The sequence below is a fragment of the Mastomys coucha genome, chromosome X, assembly GCF_008632895.1.
Source record: "Mastomys coucha isolate ucsf_1 chromosome X, UCSF_Mcou_1, whole genome shotgun sequence".
Classification (NCBI taxonomy): domain Eukaryota; kingdom Metazoa; phylum Chordata; class Mammalia; order Rodentia; family Muridae; genus Mastomys; species Mastomys coucha.
The window spans coordinates 132,788,573-132,812,705 of record NC_045030.1 but is presented as its reverse complement, the minus strand read 5'-3'; the positions used below and the strand labels follow the sequence as shown (position 1 = coordinate 132,812,705).

General features: G+C 36.8%; 1 protein-coding gene across 2 annotated transcripts in view; it reads right to left on the bottom strand.

The window, feature by feature from the left end:
* The window catches only part of Rnf128 (ring finger protein 128), a 115,239-nt gene that overhangs the window by 21,742 nt on the left and 69,364 nt on the right, over positions 1 to 24,133 (bottom strand). The window contains exons 4-5 of one of the 2 annotated variants that reach the window (XM_031368623.1): positions 14,475 to 14,483; positions 11,717 to 11,966 (exon numbers count right to left, since the gene is read on the bottom strand). In XM_031368623.1, the coding sequence (XP_031224483.1) occupies positions 11,717 to 11,966; positions 14,475 to 14,483 (259 nt within the window). The remainder of the gene's footprint in view (positions 1 to 11,716; positions 11,967 to 14,474; positions 14,484 to 24,133) is intronic. The other variant, XM_031368613.1, reaches the window with a different exon arrangement.

The window sequence follows — 24,133 nt, the reverse complement described above, 5'->3', positions numbered from 1 at the left end:
GAGGTGGGAGTAGAGGGGTGAGGTGGGAGTAGAGGGGTGAGGTGGGAGTAGAGGCGTGAGGTGGGAGTAAAGAGGTGAGGTGGGAGTGGGTGCATGGGTAGGGAAGCACTCTCTTAGATGTAAAGGGGAGGGGATGGGGTGGGGCACTCATGGAGGGGGGCAACATTTGAAATGTAAATACATAAAATAATTAATTAAAAAATGAAACTTGATTATAGAAGAACCTCTCAAGACCTACAACATTTAAAGATAGCATGTGGGTTCAAATGGCATTTTGTAATTTATTCCATAAAAGTGAGTACTTTGTGCAGTTCTCAGACCTCACTGGAGAAATTTCTTTGTGTACTGGATGGTGGTGAGCACAAAATAAGTGGCAGCGGAGTGCTCAGCCACAAATGGGACATCTATATCACACCTATCAAAGCTCGGGGACTTCTCTCAAAAGATACCCTAGGAAGACTATAAAAGCCTGAGGTCAGGGATGGCCAGCACAAAATGTCTTCAGGGCATGAGATAACCACTGACGTATGAACTCACAGCAGCTGGGGCTGCTTGCACAAGATCAAACTAGTCAACCAACATTCCTGCATGGAGGAAGGCCTGAAAGAAAGCCCCCATGCCTAGTTGGAGAGCTATTTATAGTTGATGGGCGCTGGGGAAGGGAGAGTCAGTTTTTTACTAAGGGTGTGGCTCTTCACAGATGACCCATGCTCTAGTGCAATGCTCTCAACCTTCTTAATGCTGTGTGACCCTTTAATAGAGTCCTTTGTGTTATGGTCACCCCTAAGCATAAAATTATTTTTGTTGCTGCTTCAAAACCACAATTTTGCTACTGTTATGAATCTTAAGATAAATATCTTTTTTCCCAATGGTCATAAGTTATCTCAACCCACAAGTTGAGAATCATTGCTCTAGTAGCTAGTCCTACACGCATGACATCCGTAGTATGTATATATATGCATATATATATAAAATATGTAATATATAATTTATATATATATATATATGCAGCACAAATTGGAGTCAGTAGGCTAAAAGAGAGAGAGAGAGAGAGAGAGAGAGAGAGAGAGAGAGAGAGACAGACAGACAGACAGACAGACAGACAGACAGACAGACAAGGGGTGTTGGGATGTTAGGACACAGTTAAGGAGAGGCCTGTAGGGTGAATATCTTTAAAATAAATTGTATGAAATTCTCAAAGAATTACTAAAAATAGGTTTAAAAGAGAACTCTAGGTCCTATAAGTGTGTTATTTCTTTTTATTAGATGTTTTCTTTATTTACATGTCATATAATACCTCCTTTCCCAGGTTCCCCTCCAAAAAAAAAAAAAGAAATAAAATAAAATAAAATAAAATAAAAACAAACCCCTGTTCCCTCCCCCTCCCCCTGCTAACCACCCATCCCTTCCTGCTTACTGGCCCTGGCATTCCCCTACACTGGGGCATAGAACCTTCACAGGACCAATGGCCTTCCATTGATGACCAACTAGGTCATCCTCTGTTACATATGCTGCTGGAGTCCCCCATGTGTACTTTTTGGTTGGTGGTTGAGTCCCTGGGAGGTGTGTTATTTCTTTATTTTCTCTCTCTAAACTGCTAATACCTAGATGACTCGAACTATTTTTTAAAAATTCCCATAGTGGCTACTCACTGCTTTGAGAATATTTAATTATAAAATATAAACACTTTCATGGCTTCTCAAATGAGACATTTCTCAGTTTTAGTTATTAAAAGCCTACTTTCCCAGTACATCTGGGGAGAGTAATTTTTAAAGAGCATTTACTGGGCCCCAACTACATATCAGGCTCATCCCTAAGCTTTTTACCTGTGTCATCATATATAATCATTAACCAACATGTGAAGTAGGTATTTTAATATCCAAGTTTTATAGTCAAGTCAAGTGGGTTCTGAAGCCCGACTAAAGTCCAGGCAGGTGGCTAGGGCCAGGGCCCAGCTTGTGTCTGACTTTAAAGCCTGAGATCTCTCCACTGTGTGCTAGTGAAGAAACCTTTACAAGGCTTTGCATTCCTTATGAAGAAGATAAAGAAAAAAAAAACTGGGGAGGGAACCCTCGAAGTCAGCTATTACTCAGTCTTAAAATTGTTTCTAAATTGGCTATACATTGTGATTTGAGAAACATCTTAAATAGATGTATGATACTAACAACCTCTCCTCTCCTCCTCAATGTTCAATCATATCTGGTTTAAGAATATTTGACAATCGAGTTGAGAGTTGAAGACACAATGTGTGTCTGTCTCTGTTGTCTGTATGTCTGTGTCTGTCTATATGTCTGTGTGTCTGTGTATGTATGTGTCTGTCTGTCTATGTGTCTATGTACCTGTCTGTCTGTCTATCTGTCTGTCTGTCTCTCTTTCTCTGTGTGTGTGGTGTGTCTGTGTCTGTGTCTGTGTGTAGTGTATGTATATGCCAATTTTCTTAAGGGAAGCTTAATGCCACTCCTCCAACCAATCAAAAGCTTTGACAGTGCCATGCCAGTAACTGAAGCTATTAGCTACACAGTTTTAGGTTGTTGTTGCTGCTTTTGACTAATAATTTCCAAGACGGCTGGGAGGAGGGAGCTGGAAATAAAGTCAGATCAATTCTCATTATTTACTATGTTTCAATTTTAAAATTGTGGTGACCACAAGCTGTTCTATTTAACTCATCTGTATATTCATACCACATTACGTAAAACACATGTCAGCCGGCTGATTTACCTGCCTGGGATTTGGCCACAGGGCAATTAACATTCTGTGTAACTGAACTGTACACAAACAACTTATAGAGTTAGACTAATTACTTAATAGGGCTAGAGTACACAAAAAACAAAAAAAGGGGGGGATAATGCAAAGAAACTAGATTTTTCTGTGCACGAGTCTTGCCTTTTAAAAAAACAAACACTTCATTAAAAGCTAAAAGTAGAGGACATTGTCCAAGAATGAAGAAAAAATCATAATCTTGGCTCAGAGTTTATAAAAATGATGTCTAAATTTGTTTGAAAATACATAGTAAAGGGATTCTATCCCCAGGATACCTATCTAGGAGCGAACGCAGGGTCTATGCTCTGTGGCAGTTTCAGCCACATATGAAATAAAAGGCACTGAAAGGGAAAGTTCAAAGACCTATGCATAATACCTGAATAAAAGAGTTCCTACAATATGAAAGAGTTTTCTTTAATTAAAAAAATTAAGAAGCAACTTTTAAAAATTGTTCCTTATCATAAAGGAGAAACCAGTAATTCAAGGAGTTCCCATATATCTAAAGGCCCTGGAGGCAGGGATAAAGAATATAGATCATTCCCATAAAGATGGCCATCATTAGCAGTATAAGGAACTACACTGCAAGGAAGAATTATGAAGAAAGGAAAATTGGCCAATGGAGATGTTATAACTAAGATTATAGCCTTTTCAAACAAATATAATCAGCACCTTCAGAAATTGTGATGTGACTGTAAATTTGCATTTCTAAATCAACTCTAGTCCCTAGCTGATGTTTCCCTTTCTCACAACCCTGGAAGTTGCTGTCTTGCTCTCTGCTTCCATGCGATTAACTTTTTTACAAAGAGAAGGAAATCATGGAATTCTGCTATACAAAATCGTTTACTTGAAATTTGCTAGGAAAGCAGTTCTTAAAATGGATGTTCCAGGAGAGGGTGGGGTGGTGAGCAGGGGGAGGGAGGAGAGGGGAGGGAACAGGGGTTTGTCCTTATTTTTCCTTTTTGTTTTTTGTTTTGGAGGGGAAACTGGGAAAGGAGATATCGTATGACATGTAAATAAAGAAAATATCTAATAAAAAAATAAGAAAAGAAAAAAATGGATGTTCCTAAACACACACAGGGTTAATTCTACGTGGTGAAGGAGGGATTCAATAAATTGGCTCTGGCAATCATTTCACAATGCACAGCATTATCAAATCACCACAGTGAACATGTTGGATACAAGCTTATTTGGCAATTATGCAGCATAAAGTTGGGTAAAGAGTTAGTGACAACATCAGGGTATGGTTATACCCGGCTGTAGCCCCAACCAATGTGGAAAAGTGAGATGTAAGGACGGACTGCTTGTATCAAAAGTCCATCACCACCTCAGGTTAATTTTTAATGAGACTTAAATGTTCTCAAATGCTCATATTCTAAAGGTGTTGTTACCAGCCTGTGGCACTACTGCAAACTGATAAAACCTTTCAGAAGTGGGTCCAAAAAGAATTGATGGTGTATCTTTGGAGGGAATGTTGAGATCCCACCCTTTCCTGCCTTCTTTTGTCTTCACAGCCACAACAGAGCTAGTCATTAATCTACATAGCTATGTCGTCTGCTATGATGCTTTCGTCAGCCTAAAGTGACTAGGCTAAATGATTGTGGACTGAAATCTCAACTCCATAAACCATAATAAACTTTATCTACTTTAATTTTTTTTTCTCAAGTACTTTGTCACACTGGCAAAAGCAAACCAAACCAAAGAAAAACATAGCAGCAACAGTGAAATCCAGTCTCAAAAAAGCCCAGTAAGATTAGAGTACATGAATATACTAAATTCTGAGACTCATTATGTGAAAGTCAGAAGACTATAAAGATAGGTCATCTTTAGACAGGTATTTGTTTAACTTACTCCATGTAAGAGCCAAAATTCTCATGGTGTTGTAGAAGACCCTGAATAATTCTCAGATTTAGGCAAGTACATACATGTAAAGACAACTGACCACAATATACATTAAGCATATAAGTATATAAGTATAAGTACACACACATACACACACACATATATATATATATATACATATATATATATCCATATCTAAATGTACATTTAGGCAGCTAGATGATAGACTAAGACAAATAATGGTATAATATATAAGCAGCTAATGGCTTTTTCAGTTAATTTAGCTAATAGGCCATAATTGGGAATATTCCAAATAATATTAACAATAATTTATATGGAAAGAAAATTGTTTTGAGGCAGAGTCTCACACTATAGCCCAGGCTTGTCTTTAACCCACTATGTAGCCAGGCTAGCCTCAGACATTCAGTGACCCTCTTGTCTCATCCTCCCAAATGCTGAGATTATAACATAAGCCAACATATCAAGTCCAAGGATTATTTTAAGATATTAATACAGCTTAGCCCTTCTTCATCTGAGAGCACTCTGTATTATTATTTCTAACAGTAAGCTATAGGGAGATATGTGAACTATCTATCTAGGGAACTAATTTAAGTATCAGACTCCCAGACTCAAATGGTAGGAGTGGGAAGGGCTGGTAGCTAGGATCATCTTGCTTGCAGCTGGTCATACTGTTTGAGAGGCAGGGCCTAGACAATGAAACCAGGTGTATATCATCTAGCTCAATTGTTGTGCAAAGTCATCTTGAAAAACTGGTATAACATGGTTCATTGCTCCAGTCATATCTAACAATACATCAACCACTGATATAAAGGACACTTTGAGGGCCACATTCCCAGAGTTGGCTAATGTCCAATCATGGCTAACTTGGAAACATTCATGGTATAAGCAACTAGTCCCACTCTGTTACCTCTTGCATTACAGTCTAGTCACACTGTCTATGGTCAAAATTTTTTACACCACCACCATCGTGTGGTACCTTTAAAAAAGTATTTATATATAAATACTTCATTGGTAAATATTTACCATAGTATTAAAAAAGTATTTACGAGCTGGAGAGATGGCTCAGCGGTTAAAAGCACTGACTGCTCTTCTGAAGGTCATTAAGTTCAAATTCCAGCAACCACATGGTGGCTCATAACCATCTGTAATAAGATCTGACGCCCTCTTCTGGTGTGTCTGAAAACAGCTACAGTGTACTTACATATAATAATAGATAAATCTTAAAAAAAAAGTATTTATATATAAATACTTCATTTGGTAAGTATTTACCATAGTAAAGTCTAAGTATTTACATATGCTGTTATATTCATATTTTATATGTTATAATGTGAACATATAATTACATATAAATAGCATTTGGTTGATATTTATAGACACAATTATGTTTATAGTATAGTATTTATATTAGCACAGTATAGCATTTATATATATAAAATGTATACACCATACACACCCAAACGGACATGCACACATAAACACACAAATACACTCTGTAAGGACAATAAATACACCTAATAAGTGCAGAAGTCAACAAGAAGTAGAAATGAGCTCAAAGAAACAATTCAACCATCTATAAGACCTTCCGTAATATCTTTTATTGCTGTACCAATTTCATTATCCATTTACTCCTTGATCTATGGCTACTTGAACTTTGTAGTAAGCATGTCCAGAATGACTTAATATAGTATTAAATTAGGCAAGTTTAATTCTTTCTCAGGAAAGTCACTATCCATTAGCATTACATCTTGAGTTTTACTTATACCTTCCACTGTTTATGGTTACTATATGATCTGTTTACACAAAGGAGCTGACTCTTATTATACCATATTACAGTATGATTATTTTACTGTGTGTGTGTGTGTATGTGCCATAGGTTATCATGTATTTTCCTAAATATCTCCCCACCTTATTTTTGTTTGTTTTTAAGTAATCACATCATTTTCCCAGTTCCTGTTCCTCCATCCAGCCTCTTCCATGTACCCGCCCCACAACCCCTTAAATTCATGGCCACTGTCTTTGTTATTGTTACATATATATGCCTAAGTATATAAATACACTGCTCAGGGAAGTCAGTGTTACTTATATGCATATGATCTCTGGGCTGACACTTGTGGTATTCATTCCTGCGTATGACAATTTCTTCTGCTCTCAATAGTCCTTAGTTGCTTATAGCTTTTTGTCTAGGGGCTGGAGTCTGAGATTTTCCCATTCCATGTTATCGAGTCTATTGTTGATCATTTTTTTCTAAGATAAACTCTCTCCCTAGCCAAAAGTTGGCTACACACACATTTGGCTAGACTGTCTGGCTAGTAAAGCCCGATCCCAGTCTCCTCCTCCCCAGCACTTGGATTACAGTCAAGCCTTGGCATACTTGGCTTTTCTATGAGTGCTGGGTACCTAATTCAGGTCTTAAAGTCTGTGAAACAAGTACTTTTTCCAATGGAAACATCCTCAGCCTTTTAATATGTGTGTCTTTGTGTATGTGTGTTTTTGTATGTGTGTGTGTGTGTGTGTGTGTGTGTGTGTGTGTGTTAGTTTGAACCCATAAGTATACGCTATAGAAGTGTTCTACTACTAATATACATTTCAGAACTCAAAGTATGGTCATGATATACTTTGGTTTAGTAACCCAATAAACCAGGAGGTATCACAGAACTCTACATTTCTAAGGCTGGCCTTTTCCATGTTTGAAATATTATTATGGAGAAATGTCACTAGTAGTAATGATTGTGTCATGTTTAGGTTCCATGTTAGTTGGGACAAAGTGCAACACATATCTTAATTCACATTAGTATGTAGTTAAAGGTTCACATTAACTGTTGTACAGTGTGGTTAACTCCTTCCATTATCAAGTACATGGGTATCATTAGTGTTATTTCTATCCTCAAACCTAGTCTCATTTTTATTACTACATATGACTTATAAAATTTAATGGGTTTTATTGTGATATTTCCATTCATATGTTTTTTTCTTCTCAAAAATAGTTACTTCTAAGCTATTGCCTGATTATTCTCTCTCATTACCTATCATATCTTCTTCCAAATCCATCAATCCATTTTTCTGTCTTTCTTACATCCAAAAATAAATCCATCCATTTTTCTGCCTTTCTTACAAATAATTCGCTCCTATGTATTTTAATTACTATATCTTACTCTTCTTAAAATCCTTGCTCCTTAAGAGTACATGTATGAGCATGATACCAATAGATATGTTAATGTTAAAAGCAGAAAGCTCTCAGGGCCTCAACCCTACACAAAAAAACGAAGGAATGCTGAGACCAGAGGAAATAGTTTCCCCAAGGGAGGAACACACCAACTGGTTACACAGTATTAAATGGTCAGCCTTGAAAACTTTTATAATAACATTTTACATACTGAGTAAATTGTATTTATTGTATTTCGGAAAACACACACACACACACACAAACACAACAACAATAAAAAGGGGCCAAATATTTGAAGAACAAGGGGAACTACATGGGAGTGTTTGGAAAGGGAAAATGATGTCATTAACTATGATCTTAAAAATTATTTTTTCAAAAATAAATGTAAATCCAGCTTTTATTGCTATACATACTCCATCTCCTATTTTACTGAGCACCCTCTTATCTTTCATTTAAAAGTACTTAATCCAATATAAGGTGTCACTGACTATCTACTGTCTTAGATAATGTCAGAATACATACACTATACTTCTCTCCAAATGATGGGTACTGTATTCTACAGTGTTATAGTGGTCATAACCACAAGTAGTCTAGTATTTGATGTAACTGTGTCATGAGGTTTCTTGTAACATTCTTTTCTATTAAGGTTGTTTCGAGTAGGAACAGCAATCTGATTTGCCTTATTCAGGATGTTATTTCCATTCAGAAACCATTGGTATTTTTCATAATGTCCACACTTTTTTTTTTTACCAGCAAAACCAGGATGGTGTGTTCTTCTACACCTTTTATGACCCTGTAAAGGTATTATAGCTGGGGACTCATCTAAGTAATTATCAAAACTTAGCTCCTATCATCAATTTATGGAATATTTGCTACTAAGCCTCATAATCTTCAGAAGGAAGATATCTCTGGAAATAATATCTTCCCTAATACTCTTTTAGTTTGCTTTTTAGTGACAGAGTCTGCCTATGTAACCCTGGCTGGCCTAGAACTCACTGTGTAACAGGGCTGGCCTTAAACTCACAAAGATTCACCTGCTTCTGCTGGGATTAAAGGCATGCATCATCATGCCCAGCCTTCCCTAAATTCTAATGACAGGGAAAGTTTCCATCCATAACACGTCTATCAATACAAAACTAAAACGTGTGGCTAAATGTCCAGTTAAAGTTGTAAATATGTATGTGAAGCTGTTCACAAACAAATGTGAACTTATGAATATATATCAAATCCATAAGTAACATTACAACACTCAAATCTTTATAAGCAAAGTGACTACTGCCCATATATTTGATCTTTTTATCCTCACAGGAGGAAAATAAAATCCAATACACAGTAAAAACAGATCTTCCAAAAGCCTTCTGTAATAGATGAGAAGCTTTAATGCTTTTCTTGAAATTCTACCGAGGTAAACTTTCATAAAATATAATCTATGAAAATTGCTTAATTGAAAGATGATATTAAGCCTAAATGTGCAATGAAGCTTGTGAAACACCAGGCAAAGTCCTTCATAAACCTTATTACTCATGCCTCCAGAATTGTGAATAACATATTTCTGTTGTTTAGAATCCAGGAATAAACCTTATTACTTCGTAAAGGAGTTTATAGATTTACTATAGCACTTAGAATACAGAAACACAGATCTTACTGTGGACATACACAAATCACTGTGACTAACCTTTGCATAGTTAGTCAGTCATATGGGAGATCATTTTTTCCAACCTCAGAGATAAAAACCCAGATGATATACAAATGTCAAATATTAACACAGCGAATTTACTGAGCAGCCTGGCATTGGAATGCTTAACATCCTTCTGACCTTAGCTGGTAACAGGCTGAACCTGTCACCATTGTGATAAGCTTCTTCACTGAAGAGGACAGAATTCTATTAATTCTAAACATTGTGATGTTCAGCATCTGTTAATATATGGTGGTACGTAATCCTTATCTAGGTTTTATAATAAAATTTAAATTTTTCATCTATTGTGAAATTCAATTAACTTTCTTACTCTACAGAAATCTTGTTGCTTCTGGACCTAAATATAATGGAGGTTTCTTTGCTTTGTGGAAAATTAGTACATGACATTGCACGACCTTTGAGGAACTTTTCAGAGTATAAAAACACATTCTGTTGCTTCTATCACCCGAAAGTATTAACTACCAATGTCATGGAGAAGTGGCACAACATTGTGTTGTTACACTGACAAAATTTGAAGGGGAGAGTAACTAACGATGGTGGCATGGGGAAGAAGGAAGGAATAGAAGTAGTTAAGTAATTATGCTCTGGAGGGATATTTACTGCATTTCTTCATGAAGGCTATGTGGAAAATGAGAGAGAAAGACAGAAACAGACAGAGAGAGGGAGGGAAAAGCAGCTCAATAGCTTCTGGCCTAGGGACAATAGAAATCCTGTAGAAAATGGTTGTAATACTAATATGTGCTTGTGTTGACTGGAAAGAACTAGAAGAAAGAGAGACATTGCTAAAAGGAGGAAAATTGCTGGAATGAGAGCCTTGAGTATCCAAAAGCCAGAAAGAGCTTGTATACCAGAGGAAGTTGGCTGCTGCAGAAAACATCTTATCTGTCAAAACAGAAGACAGAGAGGAAGAGCGTGATCTAAACGCAGATACAGACAGAAGTACAGATGTAGATCTTAAATTTAAAGTCAGGATAGCTACAAATATTTTTCTGATACTTCCACAAGTCAAGGTGTAGACACAGAGTGTGAGTTAAGGTTTATCCAGGGTTGATTTTGCCAGCGAGTATGTCTACCCCTGCATGTGCACAGGTTCTACATGTATGAACTTAGCAAACATTGGATTGAAAAAATATTCAGAATAAAAAAACGCATCTCTCCTGGATATGTGTAGAATTTTTCTGACAGTCATTCCCTACAGAACATAGCATAAGTCTTATTTGAATAACATAAACATTGTATTAGTTATTATAAGTAATCTAGACAAGAGCTAAAGTGTTTATATATGCATACATTATATGAAAATACTGTAATATTTTATGTAAGAGACTTAAGAGCCCACCGATTTTGAGTATACAACAGGAGGTCCTGAAACCAATCCCCTATGGACACCAAATGGATAATTCTACAACAAAGAAAGTGACAATCTGAGATAACATTTTAATGGCCACAGAATCTAAGCTAATGAATTAGAGAATTGAGAATATGGGAAGGGGTGAAGATGGTTTAAATATGACAAGATCAGGGATAGAGAATTAGTTATTTCTCTGTTCTATAAGTCTTTGGGTGTTTTGTGCTACCATTTCCATATTTTGTACTTTTTAAAGCATTAATGTTAAAATATGATAAAATTATGAATATGTAGTAAGTTTGTAGTTTAATGTTGTTATCACGAACAATTGAAATTTTAAAACCTTCCTTGGGCTGGCAAGATGGCTTAGTGGGTAAAGCTACTTTCAGCCAAGCCTAACATGAGTCCAATTCTTGGAACCTACAAGGTGGAAGGAAGAGTATGGACTTGAATATAAATTCATTCATTCATTCATTCATTCTCTCTCCTTCACACACACACACATTTACCTTCAGGCAGTGACAACAGTTATCTTGGTTTTATGAATATTTCTTCATCTGTACTTTCTAATTTCTTTGAGTGTGAAATGCTTTTGTAATTTAGGAAAACAGTTCATGTAAAGCAACATATGTATTTACAGTCATTTATAAATAAATGTTGGCTGTGCATCCTTAGAGGTGTTAAAAGACTTAATCAAGCAGGATTAACTTTGACAAATGACAGAATATAAAATTTGAGATGATGAAAGCTGATATACTTTTTAAATGACTAAATTTCGTAAAGCATATTTATAGATCTTTGCCTAGTAAGTATAATAATATCCATGAAACCAAACTGTAACTGAAACAGTAGAAATATTTGAAAAATTTGGAAAGGGAGCATTACAAACCTGCTTCCTGCTTTGAGCTCTTGCATTCCGCAATCTTCGAGCAGAATAAAAGATAAAATAGCCCACAGTTGCTGCCGTAATAATAAAAAAGGACACGGAGACGAAGAAAATTGAATAATGATTCACCCAAGGGCCATGTTTTTTCCCTACTTCGATGACCATTGTTACTTGTATGCCTTTTTGAATAGACTGTAGAATTTTTGTTCCTTTCAGATTGCCAATCATGATTGCAACAATGTCTCCTGCACCTGTAAAAAAGGAAATGAATTCAGTTTTAGTTTGAGATTGTTAATATAAAGAGCCAATTTAATGGCTGATTTAAAACATTTAAAATGAGACCTACTGACACAAAAGGATGGGTTATCACTCAGTTAACATTATTAAGCACCTATTACATATTCAAAAGACATAAGGGTTATCGCCATGTGTAAGATTTAGTCATTGATCTCAGAAGCTCATAGTTTAAAGCAATGGTTCTCAACCTTCTTAATGTTTTGAGCCTTTAATACAGTTCCTCATGTTGTAGTGATCCCAACCATAAAAATTATTTTGTTGTTCCTTCATAACTGTAACTTTGCTAATGTTATCAGTTGTACTGTAAATATCTGATAGAGAGCATATCTGATACATGCATGACCCCTTTGTGTCAAGAACAGCTGCTTTAAAGGAAGGCATGGCACACAACATTAACCATAACATTTGGAGTCTAGTTTGCTTGTCTCACTCTGCATCTCAGGTAAGCCTGGAACTCAGGTCCTCCTGCCTGATCCTCCTGAGTAGCAAGGAGTACAGGCCTGAGAAATCACCCCAATATGCAAACTGTGTGAAGGCCTTCTCAAAGACAAATAGTCCACTACTGGCAGGCAATAGAACTTACCTCCTCAGGGTTATTAAAATGCTTAGATGTATTTTTTTATTTATAGGGTGGCAGATTGTCATATTTACTCAATATTAATATATATAAAGCTTTACATATCAAGATAGGGACTTCTGACAAATAAACTCATAATATGTTTTACAGCCCATACACATGTGCACAATGTGGTATTTTTCTACGTCTTCAATGGTAGTATCAAATTTGCACAAGCTACTTGGGAAGGAGAAGCAGACTTGTAAAAGGAGAACATGGGACAGGAGAGGGCAATGGGTAGGCTAATGCAATCAAAGCTCATTCTATCCATGTATGAAATATAAGGCAACCCTTTCTATCTTTCCTTTGTTCTTTCTTTCTCTCTCTCTCTCTCTTCCTTAATGTTCTATGAAACAAAATAAAGAAAAGAATAACAGAAGAAATGGATAATCTTCATCTATCTAACATTTATTACAAAAAAGGAAACGAGAAAACAAGCAGGCAGACAGGCAGGCAGACATTTTGTTTCAAGGCTTTATATATAGACCTGTTCAGGTTAGCAAAGAAAATAACACAAAGTAGTGATAGGAGTATTTGTTTCTATTTAGTGCCAGTTAAGGACAAACCTGAACTTACACTACTACTGTTACTAAAGGCCTCATATCCATAATAACCTCCTTTCTACTCCCAAACATGTTTAGTTAGAAAAGCAAGACAAACCTTATCTTCCTCAATGTTCTGAGAATGTCATTGTTTAAGCCATTCCAATGCTTATCAAGGTTTATAATCCTCCTAGTTTTTATGACCCAAGATGAATGATCCTAAGCAAAAGAAGGGTTCTTTGAATGTTAATGTATTGCCAACCAGAGAAACCCCCTATTGATACTAGGTTAAGGTATTACTCAAGGTTAATGATTAAACTCCACCCTGGAATAAACAACCACCCACAAATAAGACCTTTAGACTAGAATTTAAACACAAAGCACAATACTAAGATAGTGTTGCTATTTTCGCCAGCTAAGAGTAAAAACCTTAAATGGTGGTATATATTGTGGACTTTTTTAACCCAAATAAATAATCCTTGAAACTCACAGCTCTGACTAGCAAAGGACAAAAGATTGGGCCACACAGAAACACCTCCCAGTATCCAGGCTTGGATCCTTTCCTAATATATGCAAACGCTATCACCAAAGATCCTTTTTATCAGTTTATTTTATGTATATGAGTGTTTGCGTGGATGTCTTTATGAGCACCATGCACGATGTGCATGCACTATAGTGAGAAGTGGTTGTCAGAGCCCGTGGAACTGCAATTACAGATGCTTAAACTACTGTGTGTCTGGGAACCAAACCTGGGTCCTCTGGAAAATCATTGGGTACTCTTAACCTCTAAATCATCTCTCCAGCTCATCTCTATAGACAGTTAAAGCTCCCTTCCCCAAAGCCCTATTTTGACAGGTGACAGTTAAACTCTTAGGACTCCTACTGACTGATGCGTGACAGACAACTCAGTCTGATAGACTCACTAATGGCTCACTACCCTATCCATGGAAGATAATTGCAGAATATACAGGAAGTGCAGCGAGTATAAAATGCAGACAGCATTTCCTATATCTTTATTTAAAACAATCATGACTAAATTTCGTCTAAAACATATGACCAAATTTCCCTTACGGGTGAAAGAATTTGTAAGTTAGGAGGAAAGGGGTTTTTTGTTGTTTTTAAATTTCTAGCCATGAAACTAAAACCTCGCATTCTGTCTTTTTCCTATAAGGAAAACACCTGTCTGTAAAATTTTGATTAGTCACCTAGTGTTGTACTGTAATGGATATGATATTTGACAGTACAGCTACTTTTATTAGTCAAACTTAGAAAATATTGCCACTTGAAAGAATTCTTTTTACGCCATGGATGTGACCTCCTAATAAGTGGCTAGTAGAATTCTAGAGTTTTTTTTTCCTTTAAAAGATACAGACAAAGCAGCAGCAGTGGCTACTCAGACTACCCACTGTACTCAGACTTAAAAATAAAAAGTCAAGAATGTACACTGCGTATATGTCAGGAACAAGTTTATGCTTCAATACCCACAATCTGTATTCATACATACCTTCTGAAGTCTCATAATGAAATACACTGAATTATACTTTCAGTCATATAAAAGATACATGTCTCATTCAACATGGATCATAGGCTGAAGGACCACTTAAAAGAATATTTTGTATGATAGCAGTACATTCCTCCATTTATATGAATTTTAAATAAGTAGACATTTTAGAGAAAGATATTTCTTTCTCTTTTTTTGAGGTACATGCGTGTACACGTGTGTGTGTGTGTGTGTGTGTGTGTGTGTGTGTGTGTGTGTGTGTGTGTTAGGGGTATGTCCTCATGTATGGGGAAGCCAGGGTTCAATGACAAGTTGTTTCTTTCAGTTTCTTTCCATTTTATTTTTTGGAACACATCTTCCCACTGAACCTTGAGTTTGTCAACTGAGCTAGATGGGCTGGCCAATAAGCCCCAAGGATACTCTTATCTCTGCTTCTCAAATGCTAGGACTGCACATCAAGTACTTTGCTACTTCTCCCAGCCCCATAAAACATTTTTTTTGGTTATTGTTGTTTGGGTTTTTTTTATTTTGGTCTATCCTAGACATTATTGTAGATCTCTTCTTCATCAATGCCTTATACCTCTCTAAAACTGCTACTTACCTACTGTTCCAAATCACAGATAATGGCATCACAATGCTTCAAATCACATGCTTTAAGTAGCAACAGAGCCCTCTTTAAAAAAAATAATTTACTATAGTTTTTCAACCACTGCCTCCCCTTCCTCCCTCCCAGTCCTCCTCACTCTTCTCCTCTGTTTCCCTTCAGAAAAGAGCAGTTTTTAAAATAAGACTAGGCACAAACCCTCAAAGCTGGACTGGGAAACCCAGTAAGAGGAAAAGGGTCCCATGAGCAGGCAAAAGAGTGAGAGATACCGACTCCCATTGTTAGGAGTTTAACCATAATTCTATGCTAAAACCACAGCGTGTATGCAGAGGTCCTGTTGTGGGCTCCATGGTTGCCACTGGGGCAGTGGTGGCTCAGCATTGTGGGAGTAGCCAACCAATGACTGGTTTGACTTGAGGTCCATACCAGAAGAGTTAGCCCATGTCTAATACTACTACGTAGATGGCTGGGATCTGGAAGCTCAATGGTTCTGAGTTCTAGGGTAGAACCAAACACAACTGACAAACAAGTCAATGAAATGATTCCTAATAATACTCTGTTATACTCATAGGATCAGTGCCTAGTCCAGTCTTCATCAGAGAAGCTCCCTCCAGTAGCTGATGGGAGCAGATGCTGAGACAAACATTAGGTGAAGACAGGGAAACTCCTAAAGAGGAATTAAAGAACTCTTTAGTACTCATCTGTCAATCATGTAAATACTTTTCTTGGTGTCTCCCATTATCAAAATATTGTTTTTCATATTCAGGCTGCTTTTATAATTCATCGGTATATTTCTATAACCTAACTGGTTTCTGGTTTTCCTATATCCAGTATCCTTAATGTTCAGTCAGTATCTTTAACTATATTCCCTTAAAGTTTCATCAGAATTCATATATGTTTGTTTCATTTTGTTTTGTTTTGTTTTGTTTTTTGGCATATGTGGTTATATCCTGCTTAGAATTCTTTACTTATTCTATATTACTCATTGAAGCCTGACTCCTTGGTCTAGGGTATCCAACCTCATTTGATATGGTCTCAATGGAGTTGTCCAGTTTGGTGTATCTCCCTTACACCCTACTTTATGCATATTCAGATTCAACCACATGCAGCCATTTGTTGTAATTCGCTTTTTAATAACTCTATTGTTTTATCCTCTCATCCTCAAGTCCCCAGCATACATTCTTATTACCGCCCCCTCTCCAATTTGTCTCTGTATCCCTGACAATCCAGTTCATAATCTTCCAGAGTGAAAGCAAATGTTCCATCAGTTTTATGTTTAATTGTTATTTAGCATGCATGTGTGTGTTTGTGTGTACATGTGTATGAACACATTTACATGAGTGAGAGTCTGTTCATTCCTTCTACAAAGTAGTTCCTGGGGGATAGAACTCACATTAGCAATGCCTTTACCACCCACTAAGCTATCTCTCTAGCACCCATCACTTGAATTTTAACTTCCCTCTAGCTCTTCATTTTGTCTGAAAATTAATTTAGCATACCAACTCCCTCTCTAAACTAAGAATTTTTTTTTTTTGTGGAGTGGAAAAAGTCTTTAATTCACTATAGTAAAGGTTTTCTTTGGGGGATATTTAGGAAGTTACATGTTTCACACAAGTAAGATTTACTGGAAAAATTGCTTTACACAAATAGTAAAATTTAACCATATTTATGAAAGTAGCTTTTAAATTTTATGTATTATATGTATATATTGTATATACATGCATTAACATGTGAATACAAGTACACACACATGCTATGACATACTTGTGGACATCAGGACAACCTAGGGTATCAGTATTTACTTTCTACCTTGACTGAGACAGGGCCTCTTGTTGCTTTTTTCCACTGCATATTGCATTCTAGCTAGCCTTTGAGCTTCTTGAAATTTTCCTGTCTCTCTATTTCCCTCTAGGAGAATTGGGCTTACAGATGCATGCACTAATCTATATGGCTTTACCTGGATTCTGGAGATCTGAACTCAAGTCTTTATGTTTACATGCCAAGTGCTTTCTGCATTGAGCCATCTTTCCAACTTTTCAGTATCAAACATAATACATTCAACATAGTCAAATATGTTTAGCTAAGTCCTTATCTTAAAAAAATGTATCACTGCAGGGTTAGGTGTGTGCTGAGGTGGGGGGGGTAACGGGGATGAGGTGTCTTACCCTCTCAAAAGAGAAGGGGGGATTGGAGGTAGGGACTATGTGAGGGGTGAACTGGGAGGGGACAGAAATTGGGATGTAAAATGAATAAATTACTCAATTAATGGAAATGTGATAATGTTACAACAAAAATGTATCTAGTACATGCAACCAATCAGCTTTTTCCATGAGTGAATATAACAAATATTTCAGCACAATATTAGAATATTTTAAAACAATCTGTGAGCAGTATTTTATTCCTGTAAAACATATGTCATATACTTATTAAATTCATACTAGTTGGGCAGCAAGGTGACTCAAGGGATAAAAGCCCTTGCCACAAAAGAGTGTAACAACCTGACTCAATTCCCAGGACCCCTGTAAGAGTAAAAGGGTGAAACCAAATCTATAATGTTATGGTATGTACATGCTCATCACACTAAAAATAATTAAGTGAAAAACTACCAACCAAATATTAGCTTCATTCCATTATAGATTTTTTTATCTTTTTTTATCACAGACTTTTTGCTCTAATGGACTATGTGAAGCAAATGGATAAAGAAATCAATCCATTCTGTCCCTATATTATTAAAAGCATGTCATCATTAGCTATACTTGCTTCTTATTCCACAGACAAAAACATACAAATATGTAATAATGCCCTATTTTCAAAACTAAGATATACTAATTATGATTTGTTATTGACAGTGGATTAGTTTTGTAAGCTATTATTTAATATTGCAGTAATATTATCTGTCCCCAGACTCTTATAATTTGCACTGAAGTCATATATTATTGAAGCTGGAGTAGACCTCATGGATCAGCCTAATTCATTAAAAAATAAAGTAATCTAACACTGAACAATTTTCCATGAGGGAGGAAGGGTCTTGTAGAACATGTTGCTAATAGCTTCAGCCCTCCTCTACAATTGTATGCTTCTCCACTGTTGTTGGACAAGAGGCAATTAAGCTTGGTTCTACAAAAAGTGCAAATGGGCTTCCAGAGGGCACTCGAAGGCTTCCGAGCAAGTACCCCACAGCATTTAGAATTGTTGATCAGAGACAGTTTTGTTTACCTTCTCAATTTTACGTGATAGTGAAGGTTACCAGATAAAATTTATCTATAAACTAAGGTCTTAATCATTTTATTATAAGGTAGGCATCGCTATTGTTCTAATTACAAGGTAAAACTGAATTCCCGGCAAGGAGAGGAAGAGCAGAAGACAGGACAGTGGGGGGCGCTCTGCTTTCCACTCTTCTAGATTAGTTCTCAATTTTTAATGACATCCAAAGTGATTTGACTTTAAAAATAAAAATTAAAGAGGGACATCAAGGGTTTCCCAAACCCTCCAACAGACTTGCACACACAGAAGTAAAAACATCAAATCATTGTATATGCAATCCCAAAAGAAGTTTGTTTTTGTTTTTCTATTTGTTACTCTATTGCAAACCACAAAATAAGACGTTGACTTCGGACTCCAAAGAACAGATTTGTTTTACTGGAACAACAAGAAAATCAAACAAACAAAAAACTAGCTCTTTGTTTCAGGGCTGGGAATTAAAAGCAATGCCTCCTTAAGGCCACCATGACTGACAGGCAAGCACTTTACCAGTCAGCCACACCCCAAGGTTCTAAAGAAAGCCTTTTATGACTGTTGGGTGTGTGTGAATTTGTCCTGCTAAAACAAACCTAGCTGAGCTTCATTTTCCTTTAAGCTCTCCTATGGTCTTCCGGTACTGCACATGGCCACTATTAGGGTTTTGACAGATTCCAAACCTTTCAGATCTTCAAATTAGCTTTAGTGACTTTTAAAATGATCTTTGTTTTGTTTTTGTTGTTGTTGTGTGAAGAACTGAGCCCAGGGCCTCGTGCATAACAGGCAAATGTTCTGTCGCTGAGCTATCATTTCAGTTTAATAAGTGATCTTTCTAAAGTCTCACAAAACACTCACTATGTAAAGTTAGCCACTTCTAATAAGCAATACATATATGGTCACAATTTATTGTAAACTTTTACTACTCCTAAAGTAGACAGTCATTGGGGGATAGAAAGTGAAAGGAACATCGAAGACGCATACAGGCTAGCAGAACTTTTTTCTGTCATTTTGGTTTTATTTTATTTTATTTTTTTGAAATTTTGTGCATGTATTCACATACATGTATATAGGACACAAGTGGGAGTCATTTCTCTCCTTCCAACCTACAGGGTCTACAGAAGGAACTCTTGTCATAGCAAGCACCTTTACTTACTGAGATAGTTTGCAGGCCCTTAGGATCTCATGTAGCCCAGACTTGCCTTAAACTCACTGGGGAGCTGAGGCAGACCCTATACTTCTGACCATCCTGTTCTCACCTCCCATCTGTTGTGTGACTCACCAGGCCAGATAGCATTTTCATTTTTAACAGGATTTGGAAAATATAATAGGTATGATTTTTCAGGGGGACAATTTAAAATACAGCCCTTTACTATTAGGGAGAATGAAGTACTGCCCACTCTCTATCCAGAGATACGCAAAACAGTTCTTCAAAGCTCATAAAATGGATATTTTCTAAGGGCAAGCATTCAAAGCCTCAGGAAGACAAATCCAGTGATTCAGGAACAAACTCATTCTGTTCAATCTGTGCTACTTATGCTGTATCATCTTTCTCAATAGTTTTAGTTTGTTTCCTTACATTATATATAACAACGTATTTAATGCAAACAGATTGGATAGTCTATACAATTATCTTTAGGATCAGTGTCAATGCACTAATTTATATCATTTTATAAGCTGTGGAGTTATCTAGTTCTTCTAGTTTTCTTTTTCTTCCTTTTTTTTTATTAGTTTGGTTGTTGGGTTTTGTTTTGTTTTGTTTTGTTTTTTGAGACAGGGTTTCTCTGTGAAGCCCTGGTTGTCCTAGAACTAGCTCTGTAGGTCAGTCTGGCCTTGAACTTATAGTTATTTGCCTGCTTCTGCCTCTGGAGAACTGGAGTTTAAAGGCACAAGCCACCAGGGTCCAACTTGCTATCTTGTTTTCTATATTAATACAGTATTAATTCTCTACTTTAGAACCAGCAAAATATCATCTGGATAGCTCAGGTGATCAAATCAGGGTCAATGAGTATAACTATAAATCACTTCCTTATGGACCAGTTACACAGAAGACAGACAGCTCCCCCAATTTCACCCTATTCTTTTTTCCAGTATGTACACACAGGTCAGGTACTGTGTTAGGCTATGGGGCTACAGTAAATACCTAAAACACAGTCCCTCTCTTGGGAATAGTGATAACAAAACAGAATGTAGCAACTCTTTTATTAACTATTTGTATATGTGGTGGTAGTGGTGACTGCCTACAAAAGCCAAAAGAGTGTCAGATTCCCTGGGGAGACTGAGCTAAAGGTGGTTGTGAACCACCCAACAGACATGCTGGAAACCAAACTTAGGTCCTCCAGAAGACCTAGTGCTCATAACCACTAAACCATCTCTCTAGCCCCTGTAACAACGCTTATCACCATTTCTGAATACCATTCAACCAATATATTAAATCCTAATGGTCTCTAGTGTAAGTGCTATGGAGGCATTTCTTTTCTTTTCTTTTCTTTTTTTAGTATTCAAACTACACACAAATTAGATACAGGTTCATGCTGATAGCTGACCTTTTTCATTTATTTTAAAAATGTAATGATATCATTATTCTAGTTTAATCTTATTTACTTATAAACACAAACTCATTAAATGAATATTTCTAGAGAATAAAGACACAGTCAGTTCTGTGTTTCTGGACCTTTTTATTCACCTTTGATACTAATATGTCAAGATATAAAATAAGTTATAAAAAGATTTTTATAACATATGGAATATTTTAAGCCTAACGATAGCATATTTACAGGACCTAGACATTTCAACGCAAAACATGAGATGAGTAAAAATAGCATTCTTGGTTTTTTTTGTTTTTGTTTGTTTGTTTGTTTGTTTTCAAGACAGGGTTTCTCTATGTAGCTCTGGCTGTCCTAGAACTCACTTTGTAGATCAGGCTGGCCTCGAACTCAGAAATCCACCTGTCTCTGCCTCCCAAGTGCTGGGATAACATTCTTAATTTAATGTTAAAAAAGCAGAAGTATTCACTAAGAGGGAATCACAAATAACAAAGCCACTGAAGTCCAATGTGGTTGTTGTAAAACTAAGCTCACATTCAACACTGCCCAGGCATCTTGACACTGAAATGGAGTCAGCACCTGAGAATTCACTGCTATCTAAAATGGACAAAGTCTATGTGTGAGGGGTTCCGGCACAGTAAATAAACAACCCTCTAATCAGGAGAACTTGAAACCAATCACCTGGACTTTGGAAAATTCACTCTTTCCATAGTGGGTTTCAAAGACTTGTTTTTTTCCTTTACCTCACAAACTCTTTAGGCAGTTAGGAAAGATAACTATTTCAGTCAGGAATACAAAAGCTCTTAGAATGGAAGTCTAAGAAGTACTTCTATCAGACAGAAAATACGTTTAAGTGTGTACAGTTCACAAAGTTGTTCTATTGGTTTGGACTCTCAAGTATTTCAGCTGTAGGTTTGGAGGGCACAGGTACATCAGAGAAATGGAAAAATGGATCAGGTCTGATATTATACAAAACAACCTCTAATAGATGGGAGTCTTCAGAAAGCAGCATATTAAAGATAGTAGGTAAGTAGACGCAACTCTGTAGAAAAGGTCACAGATGAATAATTTGTGCATGACCTATCACATTTACAAGTATACAACTCTCATAACTGTTTTGAAAACATCTAGTCCTGTCTTGACTATTCTGATAGTAGAGGCCTAGGAAGTAAATTTTTACTCCCAGAAATGATGCAACTGGAGAAGTGAGTGTTGCTTTAATAGTATTTTCAGATTAACTGTATATACTGCATTTTGATATTATATCCAATCTGAATGGTTGGTTAGATAAAAGGTATAATTTGAAACCATGCCAATGGACCCTCCCTACTTGGTTAAATGGAAATCCACTGGTTTGCCTTGCATATTGAATGGATATTTATCCACACCCCATGGCGCCGCCATGTGTATGTGTTTGTGTGTTATATGCGTTCTGTAGGGAGCTCCTATATACATGTCCATGGAGTCTAGAGGTCACCCTGAGATGTCATTCCCCAAAAGGCATCTACTCTGGTTTTGCAGATCAGGTTTTTCATTGGTCTAGATCTCACGAACAAGCTAGGCTAGCTAGCTAGCAAGCCCCAGGGTTCCACAGGTCTCAACCTCCTAGGTACCTGTATTCTAAACATGCAGAATTGTACTCAGCTTTATCCACATGGGTTCTGGAACTTGAACTCAGATCCTAATGCTTGCAAGGCAAGCACTTAATCAACTGGGCTATATCCTTTGCTTCTGCTTATCCACTTTAATACCATGCATTGATCATCTATAAAGTATTGGTTCATTGGATTATACAGATCTAAATAATAACTCATTTCAAGACTATACAATATAAAAGAGTAAATCAGTTGTTAATATCAACCTGGATGTTATCAGAGAAGCCCAAGTATCAGGAAGTTATCAAGTTTATATGGTGGGTTCATTTTTTTTTTTTTAATTCCAATTCTGCCTGAAAACTTAAAAATCATATCATTGGCAGGAAATACTGTCAGTGCTCTTCCTTGAGATGACAGGCTCAGTTTTCATTCTTGAGAAGAGGTCTTCCAAATATTTAGTTCTGAAGAGCTCCTGTTTGTCAGTAGGTTGTCAAGTTAAAAGGAAGTATTTGAAAAGAATAGCTAGCTCAGCTGACAGCTCTATCCCTCCTGTGCTTTTCCTTCAAACACAACACTTGATTGTGTTGCAAGCTGCTTTATGCCTCTGTCACCTACCCATCACACAGAAGCACACCTATGTGTAAGTCGGATAGAGGAGAGACTTAATAAAAATAATTATTTTACTGATTCATCTGGGTATTTTTAAGAGACCTTCAGCTTTATTTCTAATTTAAAGTAATGGTTTTTTTTATTAATTGTCCCAGACTGATCATATCCACTCCAACTCCAGCCAACTCCACCCTCACTTCCTTACCCACCCAACTTAAAGTTCTCTCTTTTTGAAAACCTATTAGGTTTACTGGGCACAGGTGGTACATGTTTTTAATCCCAATACTCAGGAAGCAGAGGCAGGCAGATCTCAGAAGTCAGCCGGGTCCAAAGAGTGAGCTCCAGGACAGCCAAAGACTACACAGAGATACCCTGTCTTGAAAAACTAAAACAATAGCAACAACAACAAACCCAAACCAAACCAACCATCAAGCTCAATGAGTGTTACTACTGTGTATGAGGCCTGCCTTGGAGCTAGGTCCTACAGATATCATGCTCTTAAAGAAAACTTACTTTCTCTCTCCCAGAAGCTATTAAATATCTGCGTTCTTCAGCTAGGCATAGGACTTCATGACCATCTCCCATCTCATGTTGCAATTTTGTCTTGCTTTAGCTTATACAGGTCTTACGCATTCTGCCATAACTACCTTGAGTTCACATGTGCAACTGACTGTCCTATTGGGTAGAGGAAACGCCATTTCCATGAAATTATCCACCACTCTGGCTTACAATCTTCCTGCCTCCTCTTTCACAATGATCACTGAACCTTGCAGAAAGAGATGTACTGTAGATGCCCTATTTACAGCTGAGCACGCCATGGTATTTTGGAGACATTCTCTATGAAGTTGGCATTTTCCTTTTTTTTTTTTTTTTTTT